The sequence below is a fragment of the Coregonus lavaretus genome (genome assembly GCF_964263955.1).
Source record: "Coregonus lavaretus genome assembly, chromosome: 8".
Classification (NCBI taxonomy): Eukaryota; Metazoa; Chordata; class Actinopteri; order Salmoniformes; family Salmonidae; genus Coregonus; species Coregonus lavaretus.
In genome coordinates this window covers 11,626,092-11,652,862 of record NC_139995.1, presented here as the reverse complement: position 1 = coordinate 11,652,862, position 26,771 = coordinate 11,626,092, and the positions used below count along the sequence as shown (strand labels likewise).

Here is a 26,771-nt window from a genome sequence, read left to right as displayed (position 1 = left end):
ATAAGCTTTACCAATGCCATGTTTTACTCCGCGGGTGAATGAGAGTTGTGAAGGCTGAGCTATATCGGGATGTAAAGGATGCAGGGGTAATTTGAAGCAGAGATCTGAATAGTTGAATTGGAAACGTTCTTTGACAATTTTTTATTATTATTATACAATTCTATAGTTTGCGTAACACCAGTTATGCAGACAGTTACTGAATTCTAAAACGTTTATCTGTTTCCATTACGTGGAACAGGGGGTTGCAGGTAGTTTTGATTATTACGCTGACGGGGCAGCACCAACTTTCTGAAGGTTCTAGATTTGGTGATAAACAGTTTTATATTTTTGATAAATCAATGCAACAGGTTGCAATGATTAGATTAGCGTCAATGGGTTCTAGTTTTATATTAGAAGGTGTCTAGTCAACTTAATGAAACATTGGTATTATCTGATGTGTTTTGAGTAGGATTCTTTCTTCCAGGATTGATATGTTAAGGAACAAGGACTATTCAACCCCAAAATCATCTCCATTTGATCCCATATCAAATTATTATGGTATCGTTACTGGATCAATGTCCAACGACATAGTTAATATCTGTTTCGCCTTACATTGTTCCTGTCACCTCTCTAAATGTCATATTTTATTTAGTCGCCAATATAATCATTACTTCGCATAAAGAATCAGTGATATTTTATCCCAGGCATCTATTATCAAAGTTGTTTGAGACGTTGTCTCCTACGGAGAATTACATAAAATGAAGTCTAAAGGGTAATAAAGTAGGGATGCTCATTGCTAACTCAGAGAACCTTAGGTGGTTTTCATCTTATGAGAGATTTTAGGTCATCTTATTCTGGAGTAGTCACAAGTAATGTTATTGAGGGTTTTCTGAGTTAAAAGAAACAGTGATGTAGCCTGGTCATGGCCATTTTTTGGGGGGGTTTTATTTTATTTTTATTTTAAATATGGTTTGCAAATAACCACACACAGTAAACTCGTTATGTATGTTTGGTAGTGGTGTTAAAGCATGTTTGACTCACTGAGTGGACTATTTCATTTTGTTTTGGGGGTTTTCATGGATTAGAAATGATATGTATTAAAGGGGCACACACATGTCATTTTTTGAAGTTGTATTTTCTGAGTGAGTTTTAATAAAAAATGTGATTTATTTTGAAAATAACTGTACTAAGGACTGATTGAACACTTGGGATACTACAGGTATGAAATGTTTTCACTGTTGTTAAATGATTAGTCTACTATAGAGTGAAACACTTATTTGAAGGATTTGAATGACCTCTCACCTCTGTCCTGACTTTCTAGTGTGATTTGATCACCCACACTCGAAAACCGAGAGACATAGAATGATGAATTTAAAGTCATTAATTATACCGAGTTGAGGGTCATTGGTAATACTGACAATTGTGAAGAAGTTTATAGTTCATAGCCATATATATGATTCGGAACATAACAATGACAGAGAGAGAGCGCTAGCCCTGAATGAGGGACACCTGTCGCTAGTCAATTTTATTATTCCTTGAATTAACTTATGGCATACAATTAAGTGAAGATATTATCAAAGGTTGTCATTTTAATTTCATTTATTATTTTGGTTTAACAGGCAATGTTGTTGTTTTGTTTTTTGAACGCATGAATCACTTCCTAATCTCAAGGCTACTCCTGACTGAAGAGAAGACATGGTACAGTAGCATACGGTGCCTCACCTAACAATATTCTTAAGACTTTCTTCCCAAGGCTTCTCTGCCCAACCTAGCAGGATAATCTGAGTGTTGTCTGCGCCCTGGAGACTGGCGGTGAAGGATTATAGAAGTAAGAGCTGGGTGGAGAGGTCAGTACTAGTTGTTGCTGGCTACCTCAATGGAGGGGAAAGTAGCAGAGAGAGATACCTGCATCCATGTGTCCCACTGTAGGAGTGTTCCAAACCCAGAGAAGGAAGATGGCACCGCCACTGCGGAGCATTGTTTTATTTTGTGTCTGTGTTTGTGTGTCTTTGCAGCAGTGACTTTGAGCTTCCCTATTGGTACGCTCCCAGATGGACACACTCCACAAAAAGATGTTGATAAATTGAGAATGATTCTGCCTGAGCCCGAGACCCTAGTGACGGAAGAAGGTCCAGAGATAAAAGGACCATACATCGTCACCCAGGCTACACTAACGGCTGTACGGATAGAGGGAAGATTGACCTGGTATCATCTAAACCACTGCACCAGAGTACCATGAGGAAACCGACGACCTAGAGATGAGATGGGAGACGATGGCAATGGGAATGCTACTGGCAATGGGAATGCAATGGGAATGCTACTGGCTCTGGCTGATTCCCTCAGCGGAGGGACAGACCTCCAAGAACATCCAAGATCTTCCAAAATTTCAAGAATCACCTGACTTCCACACCATCCATTTCTCTGTCTGTGGGGGGTTTCCCTAACAGAAATTGAGATCTAACTTGCTGATCCTGTGACTCTGAGGTGAAGTCGACAGGGTGATAAGGGGAGTACAATTAATGCCTGTGCCATTAAACCCCTACAACTCATCCAGAATGCCGCAGCCCGTCTGGTGTTCAACCTTCCCAAGTTCTCTCACGTCACCCCGCTCCTCCGGACACTCCACTGGCTTCCAGTTGAAGCTCGCATCTGCTACAAGACCATGGTGCTTGCCTACGGAGCTGTGAGGGGAACGGCATCTCCGTACCTTCAGGCTCTGATCATTCCCTACACCCAAACGAGGGCATTGCATTCATCCACCTCTGGCCTGCTGGCCCCCCTACCTCTGCGGAAGCACAGTTCCCACTCAGCCCAGTCAAAACTGTTCGCTGCTCTGGCACCCCAATGGTGGAACAAGCTCCCTCACGACGCCAGGACAGCGAAGTCACTCACCACCTTCCGGAGACACTTGAAACCCCACCTCTTTAAGGAATACCTGGGATAGGATAAAGTAATCCTTCATCCTCCGGGGAATGAAGGGGTTGGTCAACTGGGCCCGTAATTGATTTGGACTGATCTAAAATTATTATTTGGGGCATCAGGTTGATTGAGGAGGACTACACACTGCTAAATTTATAGTAATTGGGATTAAGAATGCATTGTGATAATGATCTGTAGTTATTCTCATGATGAGGAAGGTAATACTAGAATTCTGGATTGTTATACTGTATGTAATATAAGTGTACATTCTGAGAGTGGTGATTTGTGCTAATTTGAGGGTTTTTAACTTCGATTGATAAGACCCATATGAATCACTAAGCATTGTTATTCTAAATTTGGGTTGGATAATTAATTTGAATATTTTTCAGTAGACTATAGTTACATATATTCAGACTCAGTGAACTATAAGATCAACTTAGTTAATCAATGAACACGGAGATAGGGTTACATCTATGTTGATATGCAAGAACTTAATTGGTTCCTATCATGGGGTTCAGTATGTGTGACATAGGAATGTTTATGCTATTTTCATCTGATCTGACCTTGGGTTGAATTCCTCAATCCTAACTAATCCAAGGCTGTCCTGATTTATCAGTGAATGAAGGAGTGTTATCCTTTGCCTCTATCCTAAGGCATATTAGTGGAACGGAGTCAGGGTTGAACAGAGTTCAGACTAAACATGGTACCTACTAATAGTCCAGCAATAGGGTCTTAAATGGCACTCATTAGACAATATGCAATTTATAATCGCATTACATGTGATGCTTTTACAGCAGCTAAAGGGATAGTGTATGCGATTGTAGGGGAAGATGCATATTGTACATACCATCAGATGAGGAAGGTTTTGGGAATTTAACTAAAGCTATGGAAAATATTAGAGAAATACAGGATGGGATTAGTGATTACAGCGGTATCAGTCAGTATGAATGCAAGGAGGGAGAGTGCAAATTCTTCATCTATATCATGTTATTCAAGTGTCCATTGATAATGTTGATTGAGTTATATGAGGAATTTACTCCAATCCTATGTAAAGCTATGGGACAATATTTTATTTTGGGAATCACATTTTATGTGAATTGTTTGGTTTAAGTAAATGTTATATCTGTGGAATTTTACTTACAACAGAAAAATTAAGAAAATGGGGGATTGATATGACATATTTTACACAGGATTTGTTGATGTGTTTGATATTTTGTGTGTTACATAGGATTTTGAGGATGAGGACATTCCATTTATTTATGTCACTGGTGGGTGCCAGAAGGTATGCTTGCCAAGGAAGACTGGGGGGCCACTGATGTTACTTTTAGAATGAGTATGTGATGGAATGTCCTGACTAGGGTGCAAGATGATACCATATAGGGTGATACTATTGTAGTTGGGAGTGTATTCTAATAATGGTTGGCAACTGTTGGATAGAATTAGCTTGCCAAGCAGTATATAAACTGAGAGATTTTGTATGCCTATCATTCAAATAGTGAGATGCAACCCACGTGTATCTTGCTATGTTGAATCCGGTGGGGAGTCCAAATGACAATAGGCCACTCACGTGCAGCTTGTCACGTTGAATCCGGTACCATATATTAAATACATGTATCAACTCTCCATCTAAGTGTCAAATATCTTCTTGCATCCTGAATTACTTGATACCAGAGAAACTCATCATAACAGCCCGCCATAGCTCAGCCCTTTTATGGGCACAGACGGAGGCACTGTTGTCACAGTACTGTATGCTAGCCGACGTCCAACATGCGACTTATCAGTCTTGCCAAGCCAGTAGCCAGCTACCTGGCATTATCCCCCGCGGGCTAGAACTAGCCAAGCCTGATGCCAGCACAGAGCTAGACGAAGAAAACCGAGTGGCGTCTTCCTTCAGTCTAGAGAATCTCTCTGACCGCTGCACAGTCCATTTAGAATAAACAAATGACTGAACACTATGCTAAATGAGATAGCTACACAAACAATTCCTCCAGGAATCACCAGTGGCAGTACGCTAGCTAACTCGCCTTGATCAGTCAGCTAACCTGGCTAGCACGCTATACAGTGCTGTTTAGCTAGCCTGATCCCGTCCACATAAGACCCGATCATCGACCAAGTCTGGGAAGAGGTAAGCGGTGCTTGACCGAGGCAGGGCACAGGCGGCAGAGAGTGCCCACCGACCTAGCCGACCTCTCCCTTCAAGTCGCCTCCCTTAGCCAGCGACAGAGCGCACAGCAACCAGGTTGAACTAGGGCAGCTGTCGCATTCCTCAGCCCAGGCAGACAAGACACTTGATCAACCAAAGCCCCAATTCAAACTCACGAAACCAGTTACTAAGCTTTAACACACAATGTCCAGAAGGATGAGCATGCCCTCCTTAAGTGGGATAGTTAAGTTGGAGCAAAGCCTGATAGATTTCGTGTTTATTTTAAAGAATGCGTGAAATTGTTCTGCTAAGCTCAAGGTGAAGAGCATTGAAGGAATGAGTTCTTTGGCCTTGTCAGGCGTGATTCTAACGTTCTTCAGTAGAGAACGCTAGCGCGCAAACTCCCCATAGCTGTCGTACCGAGTTGACCGACTGAAAGGGAACCACAGAGAGTATTATATCCTCATGTAGGGGTGTTGTCTAAAGTTCTAAAGCGTCTTTTACTGTATTACTAACCATAGCCCAAATAAGATGGCCCTCCCACACTGCTCTCTGCTGCTACAGCAAACAAACAAACAAACAAACAAACCAACATACAAAAACACACGCAAACAGCCCACACACTATGCCTACTCACTATGCCGCTGAGTCATTGAGCTGGTATTCTCGGGAACGTGTGAAGCAGCTCTGCACCCCGCTGTCGGACCACAGGCGGCGGATCACTTTGGACAGGTCATCGGGCAGGATGCCCTGCTCCTCAGCAGTAGCCGACAGGGAAAAGAGCTGGCGGGCGTCATCCTGCAGGGGCGGGAGGGGACAGGAGAGGGCCATTATGGCCAGGGCTAGGATGCTGCAGGTCAGACATACCACAGGACTACAGAACAGTCATTGCCACAGACATCACAGAGAGTGAGGGCTTATGTTTAAATCTCAGGAGGGAGGGAGAACCCACATTATCAACAAGCAAACACATCTGCACTGATGAGGCAAGATCTCATCATAAATAGTTAATGGGTCTCTCTAGCCACAAGAGAAAATGATTGAGTGACTCAGATTAAGCTAATAAATATTGGTTTGTTTTGACAGGTGGCCAATGGCCCAAGGTCAATGGTGCCACAGTTTAAATACATAGCTTTATATATTGTTATGACATCACCGGGGACCTGTCATAACCGGAGGCCAGGCAATCTCCACTGTGTGGATGGCTAATATGGGAGATATATTGGTGTCTGTGGACAAGGTGTTTGGCTGATAAATAATGCAGTGTTGTAATAAAGTGTGACAGTGGTGCAGCCAGTGGCAGGCAGGAGAAAGATAGATTTCCTCTGGGTGTTTCTCCCACTACTATCTGTACCGTAAATAGACAGGAATGAATGGGATGATGGTGATGATGACACAACAGAAGTCAGTCGCCAATGTGAAGACAAGCGGCTAGCAAGTCAGTAAGCTCTGTGCACACCCAGCTACTGTGGAATCCCTACCTAATCAGGCATCCATCTCTCTATAGTGAGATGAACACCTGTCTATAATAATAATATGCCATTTAGCAGACGCTTTTATCCAAAGCGACTTACAGTCATGCGTGCATACATTTTTGTGTATGGGTGGTCCCGGGGATCGAACCCACTACCTTGGCGTTACAAGCGCCGTGCTCTACCAGCTGAGCTACAGAGGACCACGTTCTAGGTTCAGAGAGCCAGCCATCTCCTTTTTCTATTGTATTAAGTATGTATGTATTCTGTGTTATTATTCAGTTAGCTAGTAAATAAATAATTAAGCCAATTTGTGTAGTGCTGAATCATAAGTTAGGCAGTCAGTTTTGTTTAGAAGTAATACAAACATAAATCTAGGCTATGTTGAATGGGCGCAGATAGCGATGGCTTTCTTACTGCTGCCAAGAGTTGTGCGCATCTGTGCGTGACGTTAGTGTGTCGTGTACTGGAAAAGGGTCTATACATAGAGAGTGAACAGTACCCAGACGAGATGAGACAACTTTTTCTGAGCTAGGCGAAATCATGCATCACCGTCATTAACATATATCCAAGTAAATGCCAATAGAAAAAAAGCTCAACAAAGAAAAATGCAGCTATAGTGTACTGTCATTCCAGGTTCAATGTTTGACTTGACTGAATTAGCTGAAGTTGGCTAGCTAGCTAGTAAGTGAGAAGAATGTTATTGAGCCTGCATAGCAACCATTTTGTTTAGAACGGTTGACCACTCCTTTTGCATAGCAACTATGCAAAAATAATTAACAACCAGATTTTTGTCCGGCTATGTCTTCTGGTGGAAGAATGAATTTGAACCGAATGGGGTTTTCAATGGGGCTTTCAAGCTTTTTTTTCTAATGTGGATTTCAAGCTTCTGAATCTGGCAGGTCATATTGAGATTGACTTTATAATTTAAAGGTAGACTCAGCGAGATAACGTTGCCATGAGCAGTACCTCAGATATTGGGCGTGTTTGAGTGGTAAGGCTAAAGCAACCGACTGTAGACGAAAGTCGAGGAGTGAAGTCGGGGTAGGTGCATCTGCTACAGCCGAAAGTCGGACACTATTGTGGTTTTCCAACAGCAAGGCTCAGATCAACATGGCAGTGGTGCCATTGTTTATCAAATGTTTTCTTTATAATGTCAAAATAAAAAACATATCTAACCAATATCACACATTCACAAACTGAAATCATAATATAATATTATGTGTGTACATTGTACAATCAATTAGTGAGGGAGAGCCTCAAATATTACATTTATTGGTACCTGTATATATCCACTGTATACACAAATTATGGCAAATTGGTTCCTGTTTCAGTCATCTCTTTGGTCACATTCGTGTGGGTCAAACAAAAACACCCTAATGATTGGTTGACAATAGAGCCTCCCACAATGCATGCGATGCCTGCAGAGGAAGTTGGTGAAAAGCAACTGCAGAAACTTGCAGTCGACTGCAGTCAAAACCGTTGATCAAATTATTTTTGTAAAGTTCATGCAGTTGACATGTAGGCGCACTTTGAAAGGCAGTGACCAACGATGGTCACCGACTTGACAAAAGTGATCTGCTCTAACACGGCCATTGAGATGAGCACAATGAAAGACTTTGTTCTCACACAGTCACACAGAGTATCTGCTCATGTGCACCGGTGCGCTTCACGCTGCCACAACAAGTTAAGCCTCACACTTCAACGGTCCTGGTTGTTGCGGAAATTGGCCCACAACTACTGTTTACTTCTTGCATCTACGTCATCTCGCTGAGTCTACCTTTAAACCTAACCTAACCTAATCTACTGTATGACCAAAACTATACAACACATATATGGCTCCTACCCTCCCACACATACCTTATGTCCCTAACACTAAAACTAAAACTGAAACTAAATAATATAAAAACAAAAGAAAAATGTTTTGATAAAACAGAAACTACATAAAACTAGTAAAGTGGATCTGAAAACGAACTGAAACTAAACTGAATTTCAAATAAAAATCTTAAAACTAATAGGAATAAAAACTCATATAAAACACAAAACTACAGTATAATAGTCTTGGAGTACAGTTCACAGATTATTTTTCTCCTGTATTTTGGGTATCTTTCTCCGACATGAAATGTCAAAGCAAATGAAATGACACAGCATATGGAGGCACGATTTCCTCTCCTCTGCATCCTTCCTGGGTACTGGGCTCAGGATGACTCACTGAGCCAATTCTGGGCACCAGTATGTGTGTGTGTGTGTGCACAAGTGTGTGTGTCTATGCACTGTTCTCTGTGTGTTCTTGTGCATCACTGTCTATGCGTACATGTTGTCTGTTTTCTGAATGTACTGTATGAGAGCATGTTTGTGGCAGCCGGTGCACTAATTGCCTGCATAGGAGGCAAAGTATCATTAGGTCCAGCGACACACTGTATGAAGGATGGTCTGAAAACACAGAGGAGTGTACCCATCCATCCTCCCTTAATTACCAAGGCAGCCTCTCTCCTCATCCCTGTTAGACCCTCAGGCCATGTGAAGACTAGAGTACAGTTATAAAGCACACCCATGCATCCTGCAGCTACAGTCTCAAGTGAAGCCCTCTAATATATACGGTCATACACTTCCTACAAATGTGTTTGCCCTCTTTGAGAAACACACTGACAGTTTGTTCACAGGCTGAGCCCTCTTCATGTTAGCACTGGAATGGATTTGCTCTTACTGCTGACTCATTGAGTGTGACAGATGAGACCAGCGAAGCTGTGTGTGTGTGTGTGTGTGTGTGTATGTGTGTGTGTGTGTGTGTGCCTGCGTGTGTGTGTGCCTGCATATGTGTGTGTGTGTGTGTGTGTGTGTGTGTGTGTGTGTGTGTGTGTGTGCGCATGTGTCTGTAAATAAGAAGAAAGACTTGAAGATGGGTTGGGAATGAAGCCTTCCTTATCAGCCTGAGGTGATATGCTATCATAGTCATCGTTTGATGTTGATGAACAGCAAACGCCCCAAGTCTCCAGATAAATTATATGAAGTAAAAAACGGTAGAAACCATTTAGGTAAAACTGAAGCAAATCACTTCTATCCAGCTTTGTCTGGGCTGAATGATGCATTTGCAGGTGGCAGCAACAGGGTCGTTCCACGAAATGAGTGCCTTTTGCATTCCTTTGATATTTTAAGTAGCAATTGTGCACTAATATTTAATTAAAAAGGCCTGTTATAGTAAATGAAGTGCCCTTTAATATAGACCACATGGAAAACTATATATACACTACATGGTCAAAAATATGTGGACACCTGCTTGTCGAACATCTCATTTCAAAATCATGGGCATTAATAAGGAGTTGGTCCCCCCTTTGCTGCTTTAACAGCGTCCACTCTTCTGGGAAGGCTTTCCACTAGATTTTGGAAAATTGCTGCGGGGACTTGTTTCCATTCAGCGTCAAGAGCATTAGTGAGGTCGGGCACTGATGTTGGGCAATTAGGCCTGGCTCGCAGTCGGCGTTCCAATTCATCCCAAAGGTGTTCGATGGGGTTGAGGTCAGGGCTCAGTGCAGGCCAGTCAAGTTCTTCCACACCAATCTCGACAAACCATTTCTGTATGGACCTCACTTTGTGCACTGTCATGCTGAAACAGGAAAGGGCCTTCCCCAAACTTTTGCCACAAAGTTGGAAGCACAGAATCGTCTAGAATGCCATTGTATGCTGTAGCGTTAAGAATTCCCTTCACTGGAACTAAGGGGCCTAGTCTGAACCATTAAAAAACAGCCCCATACTATTATTCCTCCTCCACTAAACTTTACAGTTGACGCTATGCATTGGGGCAGGTAGTGTTCTCCTGGCATCCGCCAAACACAGATTTGTCAGTCGGACTGCCAGATGGTGAAGAGCGATTCCACTGCTCCAGAGTCCAATGGCGGCGAGCTTTACGCCACGTCAGCCGACGCTTGGCATTGCGCATGGTGATCTTAGGCTTGTGTGTGGCTGCTCGGCCATGGAAAACCATTTCATGAAGCTCCCGATGACGTTGCTTCCAGAAGCAGTTTGGAACTCGGTAGTGAGTGTTGCATCGGCGGTCCTGTTCCGTGAGCTTGTGTGGCTTGTGTGGCCTTGTTGGAAAGGCCTGTTGTCTGGACCTATGGCAGTCTCTATGGGGGTGCCACAGGGTTCAATTCTTGGGCCAACTCTTTTCTCTGTGTATATCAATGACGTCGCTCTTGCTGCTGGTGACTCTCAGATCCACCTCTACGCAGACGACACCATTTTGTATACATCTGGCCCTTCATTGGACACTGTGTTAACAAACCTCCAAACGAGCTTCAATTCCATACAACACTCCTTCAGTAGCCTCCAACTGCTCTTAAACACTAGTAAAACTAAATGCATGCTCTTCAACCGAACGCTGCTTGCACCCGCCCACCCGACTAGAATCACTACTCTAGACGGGTCTGACCTAGAGTATGTGGACAACTACAAATATCTAGGTGTCTGGTTAGACTGTAAACTCTCCTTCCAGACTCACATTAAGAATCTCCAATCCAATCTAATTTACTCCAAGTAGGGAAAGGATGGTGGGGTTGAAAAGTAATAAAGGGGAATATATATATAAAAAATAAAAAAAACATGGGGGATTGGAAGTGATGCAGACAATTACATTGATAGAAGATACAATCTATCTGCAATATTAAGCTGATCCATCCCCCCCAAAAATAAAAAAAATAAAAATAAAAATAATAATAATAATAATAATAAAGATTCTCCAATACAAAGTTAAATCTAGAATCGGTTTCCTATTTCGCAACAAAGCCTCCTTCACTCATGCTGCCAAACATGCCCTCGTAAAACTGACTATCCTACCGATCCTTGACTTCGGCGATGTCATTTACAAAATAGCCTCCAACACTCTACTCAGCAAATTGGATGTAGTCTATCACAGTGCCATCCGTTTTGTCTCCAAAGCCCCATATAATACCCACCACTGTGACCTGTACGCTCTTGTTGGCTGGTCCTCACTACATATTCGTCGCCAAACCCACTGGCTCCAGGCCATCTATAAATCACTGCTAGGCAAATCCCCGCCTTATCTTAGCTCATTGGTCACCATAGCAACACCCACCCGTAGTCTGCGCTCCAGCGGGTATATCTCACTGGTCATCCCCAAAGCCAACACCTCCTTTGGCCGCAATTCCTTCCAGTTCTCTGCTGCCAATGACTGGAACAAATTGCAAAAATCTCTGAAGCTGGAGACACTTATCTCCCTCACTAACTTTAAGCATCAGTTGTCAGAGCACCTTACCGATCACTGCACCTGTACACAGCCCATCTGAAATTAGCCCGCCCAACTACCTCATCCCTATATTGTTATTTATTTTGCTCATTTGTACCCCAGTATCTCTATTTGCACATCATCTCTTGCACATCATTCCAGTGTTAATACTAAATTGTAATTATTTTGCACTATAGCCTATTTTATTGCCTTACCTCCATAACTTGCTAAATTTGCACACTGTATATTATATGTATTTCTGTTGTATTTTTGACTTTGTTTTGTTTTACCCCATATGTAACTCTGTGTTGTTGTTTTTATCGCACTGCTTTGCTTTATCTTGGCCAGGTCGCAGTTGTAAATGAGAACTTGTTCTCAACTGGTTTACCTGGTTAAATAAAGGTGAAATATATATATTTTTTTTATAATAAAAAAAAACCTATGACGGTGCCACGTTGAAATTCACTGAGCAATTCAGTATGGTCTATTTTCAATGTTTGTCTATGGAGATTGCATGGCTGTGTGCTCAATTTTATACACCTGTAAGCAACGGGTGTGGCTGAAATAGCCAAATGCACTAATTTGAAGGGGTGGCCACAAAATTCAGCATTCTGACATGTCCCTCTGTGCATCCTCTGTGCCTTCTAAGAAGATTTTACCCCACTTAATCCCAACATGTATCCATGTTTTCACCATCATTGTAAAGCCCTAGTTATTTTGTTGCTTTGACAAAGTCATTTCTGAAGATTATTATGTATTTAATGTGATTAGTGATTCATTTGAAAATCACAACCTGTCCCTCATTTTAAGGTCAACCCTGTTACGCGAACTGAACACTAGTTTTAATATGGTGAAACTATTCCTTTTTAGATATTTTTTTCAAAAAAACATAAACATCTTAATAATCAAATCAATCAATCAGCGTAAAAGCAGGTGAACTGGTTCTACTCTTATTGGAAATGTTCTGGTGTTTTGTGGTGGAAGACTGAGCGGGTCGAGCATAACACGTCAACCCTGTTACCCACAGGCTAGAAATGTTTTAACAAATATTTTTTGGGGGGCACAAAACAAGCTTCTGTTCCTGTTACAAGGGGATTCATGGATGATTTAAGATGAAGTCATCAACCCTGTTACAGTCAACCCTGTTACTTTATTTGGCACTTAATAGGCATTATAATATATTTTTTAATTTAACCTCTTAAGATGGGAAAACATGTTATTTATTTAGCTTAACAGAATGTTAAAATTACATGAAATAAAAATGTTTTTTTCACCAAGTTACACTATTCAAAAGGTGCCTAATTGGTGGAACAACCCAGCAGCAGCGTTATTTTTTGAGACAGGGAATTCAATTTGAGGTGCACAGTGCCTACACTGTGGAAATTGCCTGCTAAAGAAATCTGCTCGTGAAATGTGTCCTGCCAGCAGCTTTAAATAAACCCCTTCCAATAAACAGTTCAATCCGAGCGCCTTCTTTTCATTTTTCAGCACACTTCATGTTTCTTCATTATCAAGCCTGCATGGCCCTCATCGAGGCAGGAAAACCCACTCACAGCCTCAAACTCCTCTCTCTCAATCACTCTCTAAACCTCCTCACTCTCTCTCTATCTCCCTGAGCACTGTGTGTGTGTGTGTGTGTGTGTGTGTGTGTGTGTGTGTGTGTGTGTGTGTGTGTTGTTGTCCATTGTTATTACAATTCTAAATAATAAAAATACAAAGTCAACCAAAGCAAAGTTGGTAGAATGTTGGCATTTAGAATGTTTGGTTGATCAGAGCAACAGTGTTGATTTGAAACACATTAGAATACAGTTACATTTTAGAATATGATGATATCACAATTGAAAAGAGCAAGTTTACTTAACCTCTCAAGGATCAGACCCTTCTTTTCAATTTCCGCCTAAAATGACCTGAAGCCAGGATATGCATATTCTTGGTACATTTTGAAAAGAAACACTGTAAAGTTTGTGGAAATGTGAAATTAATGTAGAAGGACATAACACAATATATCTGGTAAAAGATAAAACAAACAAAAAAACATATGTTTTCTAAATATATTTTTGTTGCATCATCTTTGACATGAAAAAGAAAAGCCATACATTCAGATAGGAAGCTGAATGGAATTTGGATGTTTTCTACAAGAGGGAAACAGTGTATGTGCAAAGTTTCAGACTGATACCTTCAAGAATGAGGGAGCTACATAACATATAGTATGAAGTCACCCAGGAGTCCCTCGAGTTTGCCCAAATGTACCCAAGTGGCCGAATTGGTAAATTGATACATTTTCAAGCACATAACTATAGAGAACATACACTCCCAGGAATGTCATACATGATGGATCATTAGCTTCCCTACATAAAAGGTACTAACAGGAGACGTGACGAGAATGTTGATTCAATGCCTCCCAACACAGAAGTGAACTATTTAAGATAAGGGCCAAGTTAGCAGCCAACACTGATCTAATGTCATAAGTGAACACACCACAAACCACACACAAAGTGATTTTTTTTTTTTAAATATATATATATATGTACAGCTCTGGAAAAAATTAAGAGACCACTGCAAATATTTCTTAAATCAGCATCTCTACATGTATGACAGCCATTCCATTCCAGTGTCTGCTGAATTCCAACACAGGCACAGTCTAAACTATATTCACTAAGTCCTCATCTACTGGTTCTGTGACACTTCCCGGTCGATTTCTGCTATAATCCCGTCCAAATCTGTATATTTGGACTTTGATTTAGCTTGTCCAGTATTTGTAGCCATATTGTACTTTCAAAATTTGCAGAAAACGTTGTTTATTAAATCGAGCTGTGCGTAACGTTTTGCGCCACTTCCTTGTTTAGATTTCCAATGGACACTAAACCGTGTTGTGCGCGTGCTGAATACACAGGCTTTTCCTCAGAAAAAGGACCATCTCATTCTCCTGTAAATGCCAGCTCTGGCATTCTAGCTAGCTTTGTTTCAAAACGATAGGTGGTCATTGGACCAAGATACAGTCAATCAAGTGAACACCGCCCGCCTCATTGGTGCGTAATCATGTCAGTTCTTGGTGGGCTCAAATATATTTTGTGTAGCCTATACCTCATGCAAAATTATGAAAAAAACGTTATGTTGCCTTCTTGAGTATCTGAGGATCGCAGAAAATCAGAACTTGACAGGGTGAAACAAGGTGTAGCATTTATATTATGTCAAAATGTTTTGTTGCAAGTTGAATAGGTCGGAATTCAGGCAAAACTCTGTATACAGCATTAATCATGTTAGATAACAATTTATTTTATTGAACAAAACAACTCTACATTTTATCTCTGGGACCCTCAGGATGACAAATCAGAGCAAGATTACTGAATGTAAGTACATTATTTACTTTGAATGTATCAAACCAGTTGCCGTGATAAAAGTGTTTTGTTGTTATGCACTATCTACAAACAATAGCACGGTCTTTCCCCCTTTAATAGCTACTGTAAATTGGACACTGCAGTTAGATTAACAATAATTTAAGCTTTCTGCACATATAAGACATGCATATGTCTGTGAAAATTTGCTTTTGTTTACAACGTCATTGTAGTCACTTCATCCATATCGAGCAACAACTGTCCCGATTTCGGGACACCCATCCAGTAGAGGTTGAGTAAAGTCGAGGGCCGGCAAACCATGCCAATATATCCTCCAAACACCGGCTTCGACGGCATTAACACTTTTATACAACGTGTTACCAACATATTCAAATAATGTGTGAGTCTCAGGTGCCAGACTTATTATGGACAGAGCACTCCATCTACAGTGGACTGATCGACAGTGCCAGCCCAGTTATAATACATGTTGATCCCAGAAAGTTTATATCTTCCCTTCTGAATTGGATGATGTATTTTATAAATGTTAATCTTAAAATAATATACATTTAATAAGTGTGAAGCTGAAAGTGACTATCCAACAGAAATTGGTAATACATATTAAGAGTAACATTGTTAGGGTATACTAAAATGAAAACAATGCCTTCCCATAAGGAGAAAGTTATCATGTTTGTTATGTTTTGTTTTTAAACCTTACAATAGGGGTAAAAGCAGAAATTTTTTTGAGAGTGATCCGTGTGTATTAGCAGTAGTGATTGGGAGGGTCTTGAGAGTCCTAGTTGAAGGAAACATATATGGAGACTAGTGAAAGTAACATAGTGAATGGTAATATTATTGGTTTTCAGATAGCACTCTAAAAATGCAATAACTTTCAATACAAAGTCACATGACGAACAGAGGGCCTTGGGACATTATATTAGAGGCTGCCATCTGGTGTTTGGGTTAGAGATAAGCTTCCTGTGGACAAATAGATAACCACCAGTGAACATAAGTGCTACTCACTGAACTCAAAAAGGCAGTAAGGGACATAGTGGGACATTTGGGACAGAGGTATGAATAATTGAATAAGATACATTTTTGACAATTTCCTATTATTACTCAATTCTATAGTTTGGGTAACACTAGTGATTTAAGTATGAAGGTAATGTCATCTAAAACAATAATCTGTTTCCATTATGTGGAACTGTGTCAAAAATGGAAGTAGATCCAAGTAAATGTTTTTAGTACCGAATATTGAGCTGATAAGCCAGCACCAACTTTTTGAAGGACCTAGCAGATTTGTTAAACAACAGGTTTAATATTTTTACTAGTTGATGTCACAGGGACAGTCAGTACAGGACATATGTCAATGCAACAGGTCAAAATGATAAGATTACAAGAAAGGGGCTCTGGAATTGTTTACTTTAGAAAGTGCGTATTCCACTTAACGGGACACTGTATCATCTGATGTGTCTGAAGTATGATTCTGTATACGCATGGTTTTATCAAGACTTCCTGCCCAAGATGCAGTAAACTCGATTAAGATTAAGAATTTTTAGGACTGACTAAGTTTACCAATGATTCTGTATCTCTCCCTTTGAAAGGCTTCCTGAGGCAGGTGCCTTAGTTATTGAGACTGTGTACTATACAGTTTAAAGGTACCCGGATCCGGATGTTAAGGGAGCACCTAAATGTTAAGGGAGCTCCCCATTTTGTTTGTTTCTACCCTACGTTTTACCACACACGCCAGCACCCACACACAACCCACTTGTTATGAATATTTGTGAGTGGTTTTAATACTGTGTTTGATTTATTGTGTGGGGTCTTTTTATTTTGGTTTTAGTGGGTTTTTCACGGGTTAGAAAGGATGCACCTTAAAGGGCACACAAATGAAATTTTCTGAAGTATCTATTGTCCGAGTTTTGGTTCCACACATGTAAATTCTCTTGATAAGAAATGTACTGAAAAACCCAATGTACCTGGTACACAAAATGTTTGGAATGTTTGAAATGAGTCTGAGTTACAGGGAAAGAAATGGGAAATAAACACTCTGTGACCTCTGTCCTGACTTTCTGGTGAGGCCTGATCACCCTCACTAGAAAGGCTAGAGACATTGGGTGAGATTTAAATGTAATATGTAAACACTGATAATTAGGAAGAAGTATATAATTTATCAATAGTCCTATGTGTGATTCGGCCCACGAGTGGTGTTGTTGTTTTTTTGGGACGCATGAATCACAATGTGAGTCATGTGTCAAAAGGGAAGAAGAGTGTATTGTTGTTGTTGTTGTTTTGTGTGTATTGTTGTTGTTTTGTTTTTGTCTTGCTTCAATACAAATCTCACCAGATTGGGTCTGCTGGATGGTTGGGATTTCTCCCTAAGGATTAGCCCTCTGACTCCCTGACCCTGTAACTCTGCGGTGAGATCGCCAAGATGATAGGGGAGTATAAGCCAATTTGCAAAAATGGTTTCAACTGTGTGTTGTTATTCTCTTTGACATTTGTCTTAGACATTTGCATTAAGAATATTGGTAGTAGTAATAATTTGTCATACAGTAATTAGTTTGTCCAGATTTCCTGAATCAGAAATGCCCTAAACTAAACTGTTGTTCTGGTCTGTCCTCTCTCGAGGTTATGGCGAAGGTGACCACAGATGGTATCTAGCTGCACGGAAGGAATAATTCGACCAAGAACAGTGTGAGCCTCACCCCCTCTAACTGGCTGAAGTAATGGCGACAATGGCGTTCACTATGGTCCTTCACCACTTCTACCTGAAACCTGAGTCTGAGCCAGCAACCTGTTCACAGCATCCAGTTGAAGCTATCAACTGCCTTTTCTCTCATACCTTTTCTCTGAGGAGTGCGACATGAGTCCACGTGGAGTGAGCATGGAGAGAGATCCCGTCCAAACTTCTCTCATGCTGCTGGTGAACTGGTAGATAAATGGACAAGACATAATGGACCGTAAAGGACAGTGGCGGCTCAGGTGAGAGATTCGTCTGCTTGGGAAAATCTGATTATTCCCCAGATATTGAAATCGGGACATTATCAAGGGCCATCCACTTTGAACATGTGCCATTGGGAGGATGAACTGAAACACTATCTGAAGAAGAAAATGAAGAAACGTCAGAAGAATGAGTGCCGGGAGGGAGGGGGGTGGTCAACCGTGCCCGTAATTGATGTAGGCTTATCCAAAATTGTTTAGTCGGGGTATCAGATTGATTGTGGAGGTCTGCACACTGTGAAATGTATAGTAATTTGACAGAGATACCAATCTATCATTAACATGCCACTTGCAACAAAAGCAACAGCTGAAATGTCATTGCCAGAATCAATAAATGAAATAGTGTAATGAAGCATATGTGTAACTGTATGAAGTGAAGGTCTTAAGTTACAACATTCTACTGCAATGGTTTTATAGTTAAGAGCTATGGAAACAATCTGAGTCTACAGGTCCCTTGTGTGTATTTTAGATTGTACAACCCAGAGTGAAGGGTTTGAAAGGATGAAGTGTCTGGTTTTATGTGTTGATTTCACTTACTTTAATAGAATAACCTCCTTTTGATAGAAGCTATAATGTAATGCTTACCTAAAAAATGTACAATAATTATCACAGACTGATAAGAGGAGGGAATGTGAAGGAACATTTTATTCTTGTGCTTTTCTGATAACCAATTCGACTGGGTTCATGCAAGTGACTAATTGATTGTGCATGGGAGGAATCCTCACTATCAGTATAAGCAATTTGGCAGTACGCCCAGAACATTGCTTTGAGAACCGAAAGGGGTGTCTCAGTTTCAAGGTCTCAGCTTGGAGAGAAGAAGCCTTGTGAGGTATTGGTCGGTCACATGCATGAACCAAACATTAATGATGAATTAATTATGAATAATTAATAATGTAAATCATGGAAATATAACTTTTCTGTGTTAGCAGTATATGCGAGAATTAACGGGAATGCCCTGACGGAGCTCCCGACTGACGTGTACTATGGTGCATTAAGTTTGTTGGAACCTCTCCAGCTTGCTGATAATAAAGAATGGTTCATTTAACATTGACTTCAGATGTCCATGGTGGTAATTTCCATGACAATTGATTGGCATATTTTCATAAAAACGTTACTTTGATGAATTTATTCATACTATTTCATCCTTCCATGAGATAAAGGTTGCTACCCAAGCTGGCTGGTCGTTCATTCTATCAGTTCGGTTGCCAGAGACGCGACCCAGTTGTTAAGTCTTTTTGTTCTGTATCTATGGACGCGACCCAGTCGTTCGTTCTTAATGTTCCATTGCCATACTGGCTGGCAACGTTCTTATCCCTTGCTTGCTAGCTAGCCAACTAAGGCTAACCTTTCAGGCATGTCAAACAGTGCAGCCAGAATAACAGTAAAATAGCTGCATTTGCGTTTGTTTAAACTGTTTTCTAGTGACATTTATTTGGATAATTCCATAACAATGAGCTAATGATGCGCAATTTCGCCTGGCATAGAAAATGTGCTCTCTCGTCAGGACACTGTTGTTCAGCGGAACTAGCCAACAACACAGCTTACACAATCACTTCAAACTGAAGCTGGAAAGACTGCAAACTAGCTGCATTTCGTTTATTTTTACCTGTTTTCTATTGAAAAATGATGCCAGCTTATTTATGATTTAGACTGGCTGAGAAAAGCTGTCTGTCTGCCTGTCTGTCTCATCCCGACTCACAACACGTTCATTACTATGGGACAGCAGGAGATCGAATTTCAATATTGAAACAATGTTGCAAATGTCGGAGAGACAGAGAGCAAGGTTTATACACATTTCTGCTGCTGAAAAACAAATGCTAGTCTAAAAGAAATGGAAGATAATGCCTAGATGCTTTTTATAGTGGAGATCAAGTTTATATATTGCCTGGCTGGGCTGATGAGACAGTGGATTGCGCAGTCAGATGGAACAGAGTAAAAAGGCATTTCAACGTCATAGCTTTAGCCAGTGGTAACTTGTGGAATAGACACTGGCTGGAATGCGATTTTAAACATTCAGCATTCAGGATTAGTCACACCAGTTGTATAATTAAGCAATAAGGTACAAGAGGCAGTGCTGTATCATGAATACAGTCACAGGTAAATGGCGTTGTTCGGCCCGACCAATAGCATTTACTTGGATATGTCCATGATAATGACGTTGATGTGCGATTTTGCCTGGCTCAGAAAAAATTGTCTCATCTCGTCTGGACACCTTTCACTCTCTATGTATTGTACAGAGATTGAAATTAAAAAGTGAAACATTGTTTCCGAGTTCAGACAGGCATACAGCTTATACTAACCCCCGCTCTACCAAACTAAATGCTAGGTTGGAAGCAAGGTAAGATAATGTGCAAGTTGAGATAAATTCAAGAGATGATTCAGACAGCAACATGAACATGATATTCTTATGGAGGCGCAGTGATAATTTTCAGATGGAACTGTTAGCAGGCATAGTGTGCCGATGACTGCCAATACAGCCCAGCTTGGACCGCTGCTTGTCCAATCAGCATCCAGGATCCAAACAACCAGTTTAATAATAGAATGTAGAATGTTAGACTGTTTGGTTGACAGGCACTGTTGATAAGCAATATTGATTTGGAACTCAGTTTTGGTGACAACAACCCCAAGACAAGACTAGACGTGTGACTTGCTTCTACTATCCAATATTATACATTTTTCAACAATGAGCTTCAATAACCAGCAATTCAACCAGTCCGTACCATGGACATCAATGGTGAGAATTAAATAGTACCAGGAAGCGCTTACCAGGATTTGTGTATTTCTCAACATCCATGCAAGTGCACTATCGTTTGAAAGTTTGGGGTCAATAGAAATGTCCTTGTTTTCGAAAGAAAAGCAATTTTTTTGTCCATAAAATAACATCAAATTGATCAGAAATACAGTGTAGACATTGTTAATGTTGTAAATGGCTATTGTAGCTAGAAGCGGCTGATTTTTAATGGAATACAGAGGCGTACAGAGGCCCATTATCAGAGGCCCATTATCAGAACCATCTGTCCTGTGTTCCAATGGCACGTTGTGTTTGCTAATCCAAGTTTATCATTTTAAAAGGCTAATTGATCATTAGAAAACCATTTTGCAATTATGTTAGCACAGCTGAAACATTTGTGCTGATTAAAGAGGCAATAAAACTGGCCTTCTTGAGACTAGTTGAGTATCTGGAGCATCAGCAATTGTGGGATCGATTACAGGCTCAAAATGGCCAGAAACAAATAACTTTCTTCTGAAACTCGTCAGTCTATTCTTGTTCTGAGAAATGAAGGCTATTCCATGTGAGAAATTTCCAAGAAACTGAAGATCTCGTACAACGCTGTGTACTATTCCCTTCACAGAACAGCGCAAATTGGCTCTAACCAGAATAGAAATAGGAGTGGGAGGCCCCAGTGCACAACTGAGGAAGAGGGCAAATACATTAGTGTCTGAGAAACAGGCGCCTCACAGGTCCTCAACTGGCAGCTTCATTAAATAGTACCCGCAAAACACCAGTCTCAATGTCAACAGTGAAGAGGTGACTCCGTGATGCTGACCTTCTAGGCAGTGTTGCAAAGAAAAACCCATATCTCAGACTGGTCAATAAAAAGAAAAGATTAAGATGGGCAGTCTGAGGTAGTCAAGGTAATTTAGGTAATATGTACATGTGGGTAGAGGTAAAGTGACTATGCATAGATAATAAACAGAGAGTAGCAGCAGCGTAAAAAGAGGGGGTGGGGGTGGGACAATGCAAATAGTCCAGGTAGCCATTTGATTAGCTGTTCAAGAGTCTTATGGCTTGGGGGTAGAAGCTGTTAAGAAGCCTTTTGGACCTAGACTTGGCGCTCTGGTACCGCATGCTGTGCGGTAGCAGAGAGAACAGTCCATGACTAGGGTGGCTGGAGTCTTTGGCCTTCCTCTGACACCGCCTGTTATAGAGGTCCTGGATGGCAGGAAGCTTGGCCCCAGTGATGTACTGGGCCATACACACTACCCTCTGCAGTGCTTTGCGGTCGGATGCCAAGCAGTTGCCATTCCAGGCGGTGATGCAACCAGTCAGGATGCTCTCGATGGTGCAGCTGTATAACTTTTTGAGGATCTGAGGACCCATGCCAAAAAAGTTCAGTCTCCTGAGGGTGAATAGGCTTTGTCGTGCCCTCTTCATGACTATCATGGTGTGTTTGGACCATGATAGTTTGTTGGTGATGTGGACACCAAGGAACTTGAAGCTCTCAACCTGCTCCACTACAGCCCCATCAATGAGAATGGGGGCGTGCTCATTCCTCCTTTTCCTGTAGTCCACAGTCATCTCCTTTGTCTTGGTCAAGTTGAGGGAGAGGTTGTTATCCTGGCACCACAGTTGCAGAGGGAGGTGTTTAGTCCCAGGGTCCTTAGCTTAGTGATGAGCTTTGAGGGCACTATGGTGTTGAACGCTGAGCAATCGAGATTGCATCATCTGTGGATATGTTGGGGTGGTATGCAAATTGGAGTGGGTCTAGGGTTTCTGGGATAATGGTGTTGATATGAGCCATTACCAGCCTTTCAAAGTGCAACCTGATGCCAGATAACCGTTCTGAGATCCCTACTCCAGAATTTACACAACATCATACTCACTTGAAGTCTGTGGCTGCCAAGATCCCCAGCCTTGACCCGACTGCAGAGATTCTCCTCCTCCTCAGGAGAGATATCCAAGTGCATAAGGTACGAGAGCAGTGCAACAGCCCCCCCCCCGACACTCCCTATGCTCAGAGGTTGGACCTAGGATGGGTTGTAGTAGGTGATGTCTCCCTAGGAGGTGCCCAAAACAATAAATGTCAGTAAATACCTTCAAGGCAAACATTTTAGAGAATGGACGTGCAAGTTATCTGAGTCCTTGCCACAGCAAGATTCAAGTAAAAGAGAAACTCTCCCACCACAGTCAAAACCTACTCACAGATCCCCCCACAAAAATCAATTCTGTCTAACAGCGAGGGAAACATGGGAAAGTCCATGCTCAGCAAAACAGAAGATGATGACAAACTTGCACCTACTACAGAGGACCAAATGTTCCTGCAGTTAATGGACAAGGAGTTCCACAAAGATGATCACAATAGCTGGACCGCCCCCCTTCCCTTCCGCACTCCACATCAACGTATTCCCAATAACAGAGAGCAAGCCTACAGTTGTCTTATACCGCTCTCTCGCACACTCAAATGCCCAGAGATGAAGGATCACTTCGTGGACTTCATGCAAAAAATATTTGACAACGAACATGTAGAAATGGCACCCCCTCTGGAGCAAGGAGAGGAGTGCTGATACCTACCCTTCTTTGGGGTTTACCACCCACAGAAACCAGGAAAGATCAGAGTAATGTTTGACTCTAGTGCTCAGAACCACGGTGCGTCCCTAAACAATGTACTCCTGTCAGGGCTAGACATGAACAACAACCTTCTTGGGGTCCTCATTCATTTCAGAAAGGAACCAGTGACAGTGACAGCCGACATCCACCAGATGTTCCACTGCTTCATGGTCCAGGAAAGAAACATTACAACTTCCTAAATTTTCTCTGGTACAAGGACAACAAACTTGAGAATGAAATAGTGGAGTACAGAATGAGAGTTCACATCTCTGGAAACTGTCCCTCTCCAGCTGTAGCCACCTACGGACTGAGACGAGCCGCCTTTGTTGGGGAAACAGAATACGGAGAAGTGGCAAAGGTTTACATCGACAGAAACTTCTATGTCGACGATGGGCTAAGGTCAATCACCACTGAAGAAGAGGCCATTGATCTGCTGAAAAACACCCCAAAACTGTTAGCTCTGTTACCACAGAAGCCTGTGACTTGGATGCTCCTCTCTCTTAAGGAAAACACAAGAAATGGAGTGAATGGAGGAATGGACGTGCAAGTTATCTGAGTCCATGCCACAGCAAGATTCAAGTAAAAGAGAAACTCTCCCACCACAGTCAAAACCAAGCCTCTAGCTCACAGATCCCCCCACAAAAACCAATTCTGTCTAACAGCGAGGGAAACATGGGAAAGTCCATGCTCAGCAAAACAGAAGATGATGACAAACTTGCACCTACTACAGAGGACCAAATGTTCCTGCAGTTAATGGACAAGGAGTTCCACAAAGATGATCACAATAGCTGTACCGCCCCCCTTCCCTTCCGCACTCCACATCAACGTATTCCCAATAACAGAGAGCAAGCCTACAGTTGTCTTATACCGCTCTCTCGCACACTCAAATGCCCAGAGATGAAGGATCACTTCGTGGACTTCATGCAAAAAATATTTGACAACGAACATGTAGAAATGGCACCCCCTCTGGAGCAAGGAGAGGAGTGCTGATACCTACCCTTCTTTGGGGTTTACCACCCACAGAAACCAGGAAAGATCAGAGTAATGTTTGACTCTAGTGCTCAGAACCACGGTGCGTCCCTAAACAATGTACTCCTGTCAGGGCTAGACATGAACAACAACCTTCTTGGGGTCCTCATTCATTTCAGAAAGGAACCAGTGACAGTGACAGCCGACATCCACCAGATGTTCCACTGCTTCATGGTCCAGGAAAGAAACATTACAACTTCCTAAATTTTCTCTGGTACAAGGACAACAAACTTGAGAATGAAATAGTGGAGTACAGAATGAGAGTTCACATCTCTGGAAACTGTCCCTCTCCAGCTGTAGCCACCTACGGACTGAGACGAGCCGCCTTTGTTGGGGAAACAGAATACGGAGAAGTGGCAAAGGTTTACATCGACAGAAACTTCTATGTCGACGATGGGCTAAGGTCAATCACCACTGAAGAAGAGGCCATTGATCTGCTGAAAAACACCCCAAAACTGTTAGCTCTGTTACCACAGAAGCCTGTGACTTGGATGCTCCTCTCTCTTAAGGAAAACACAAGAAATGGAGTGAATGGAGGAATGGACGTGCAAGTTATCTGAGTCCATGCCACAGCAAGATTCAAGTAAAAGAGAAACTCTCCCACCACAGTCAAAACCAAGCCTCTAGCTCACAGATCCCCCCACAAAAACCAATTCTGTCTAACAGCGAGGGAAACATGGGAAAGTCCATGCTCAGCAAAACAGAAGATGATGACAAACTTGCACCTACTACAGAGGACCAAATGTTCCTGCAGTTAATGGACAAGGAGTTCCACAAAGATGATTACAATAGCTGGACCGCCCCCCTTCCCTTCCGCACTCCACATCAACGTATTCCCAATAACAGAGAGCAAGCCTACAGTTGTCTTATACCGCTCTCTCGCACACTCAAATGCCCAGAGATGAAGGATCACTTCGTGGACTTCATGCAAAAAATATTTGACAACGAACATGTAGAAATGGCACCCCCTCTGGAGCAAGGAGAGGAGTGCTGATACCTACCCTTCTTTGGGGTTTACCACCCACAGAAACCAGGAAAGATCAGAGTAATGTTTGACTCTAGTGCTCAGAACCACGGTGTGTCCCTAAACAATGTACTCCTGTCAGGGCTAGACATGAACAACAACCTTCTTGGGGTCCTCATTCATTTCAGAAAGGAACCAGTGACAGTGACAGCCGACATCCACCAGATGTTCCACTGCTTCATGGTCCAGGAAAGAAACATTACAACTTCCTAAGTTTTCTCTGGTACAAGGACAACAAACTTGAGAATGAAATAGTGGAGTACAGAATGAGAGTTCACATCTCTGGAAACTGTCCCTCTCCAGCTGTAGCCACCTACGGACTGAGACGAGCCGCCTTTGTTGGGGAAACAGAATACGGAGCAGTGGCAAAGGTTTACATCGACAGAAACTTCTATGTCGACGATGGGCTAAGGTCAATCACCACTGAAGAAGAGGCCATTGATCTGCTGAAAAACACCCCAAAACTGTTAGCTCTGTTACCACAGAAGCCTGTGACTGGGATGCTCCTCTCTCTTAAGGAAAACACAAGAAATGGAGTGAATGGAGGAATGGACGTGCAGGTTATCTGAGTCCATGCCACAGCAAGATTAAAGTAAAAGAGAAACTCTCCCACCACAGTCAAAACCAAGCCTCTAGCTCACAGATCCCCCCACAAAAACCAATTATGTCTAACAGCGAGGGAAACATGGGAAAGTCCATGCTCAGCAAAACAGAAGATGATGACAAACTTGCACCTACTACAGAGGACCAAATGTTCCTGCAGTTAATGGACAAGGAGTTCCACAAAGATGATTACAATAGCTGGACCGCCCCCTTCCCTTCCGCACTCCACATCAACGTATTCCCAATAACAGAGAGCAAGTCTACAGTTGTCTTATACCGCTCTCTCGCACACTCAAATGCCCAGAGATGAAGGATCACTTCGTGGACTTCATGCAAAAAATATTTGACAACGAACATGTAGAAATGGCACCCCCTCTGGAGCAAGGAGAGGAGTGCTGATACCTACCCTTCTTTGGGGTTTACCACCCACAGAAACCAGGAAAGATCAGAGTGATGTTTGACTCTAGTGCTCAGAACCACGGTGTGTCCCTAAACAATGTACTCCTGTCAGGGCTAGACATGAACAACAACCTTCTTGGGGTCCTCATTCATTTCAGAAAGGAACCAGTGACAGTGACAGCCGACATCCACCAGATGTTCCACTGCTTCATGGTCCAGGAAAGAAACATTACAACTTCCTAAGTTTTCTCTGGTACAAGGACAACAAACTTGAGAATGAAATAGTGGAGTACAGAA

The 26,771-nt window shown here is 42.0% G+C and overlaps 1 protein-coding gene across 1 annotated transcript in view; it reads right to left on the bottom strand.

Moving 5' to 3' along the window:
• Positions 1 to 26,771, bottom strand: part of LOC311133830 (guanine nucleotide-binding protein G(i) subunit alpha-2-like) — a 209,008-nt gene that overhangs the window by 35,208 nt on the left and 147,029 nt on the right. The window contains exon 4 of the mRNA XM_084167424.1: positions 5,679 to 5,839. Within this exon, the coding sequence (XP_084023550.1) occupies positions 5,679 to 5,839 (161 nt within the window). The remainder of the gene's footprint in view (positions 1 to 5,678; positions 5,840 to 26,771) is intronic.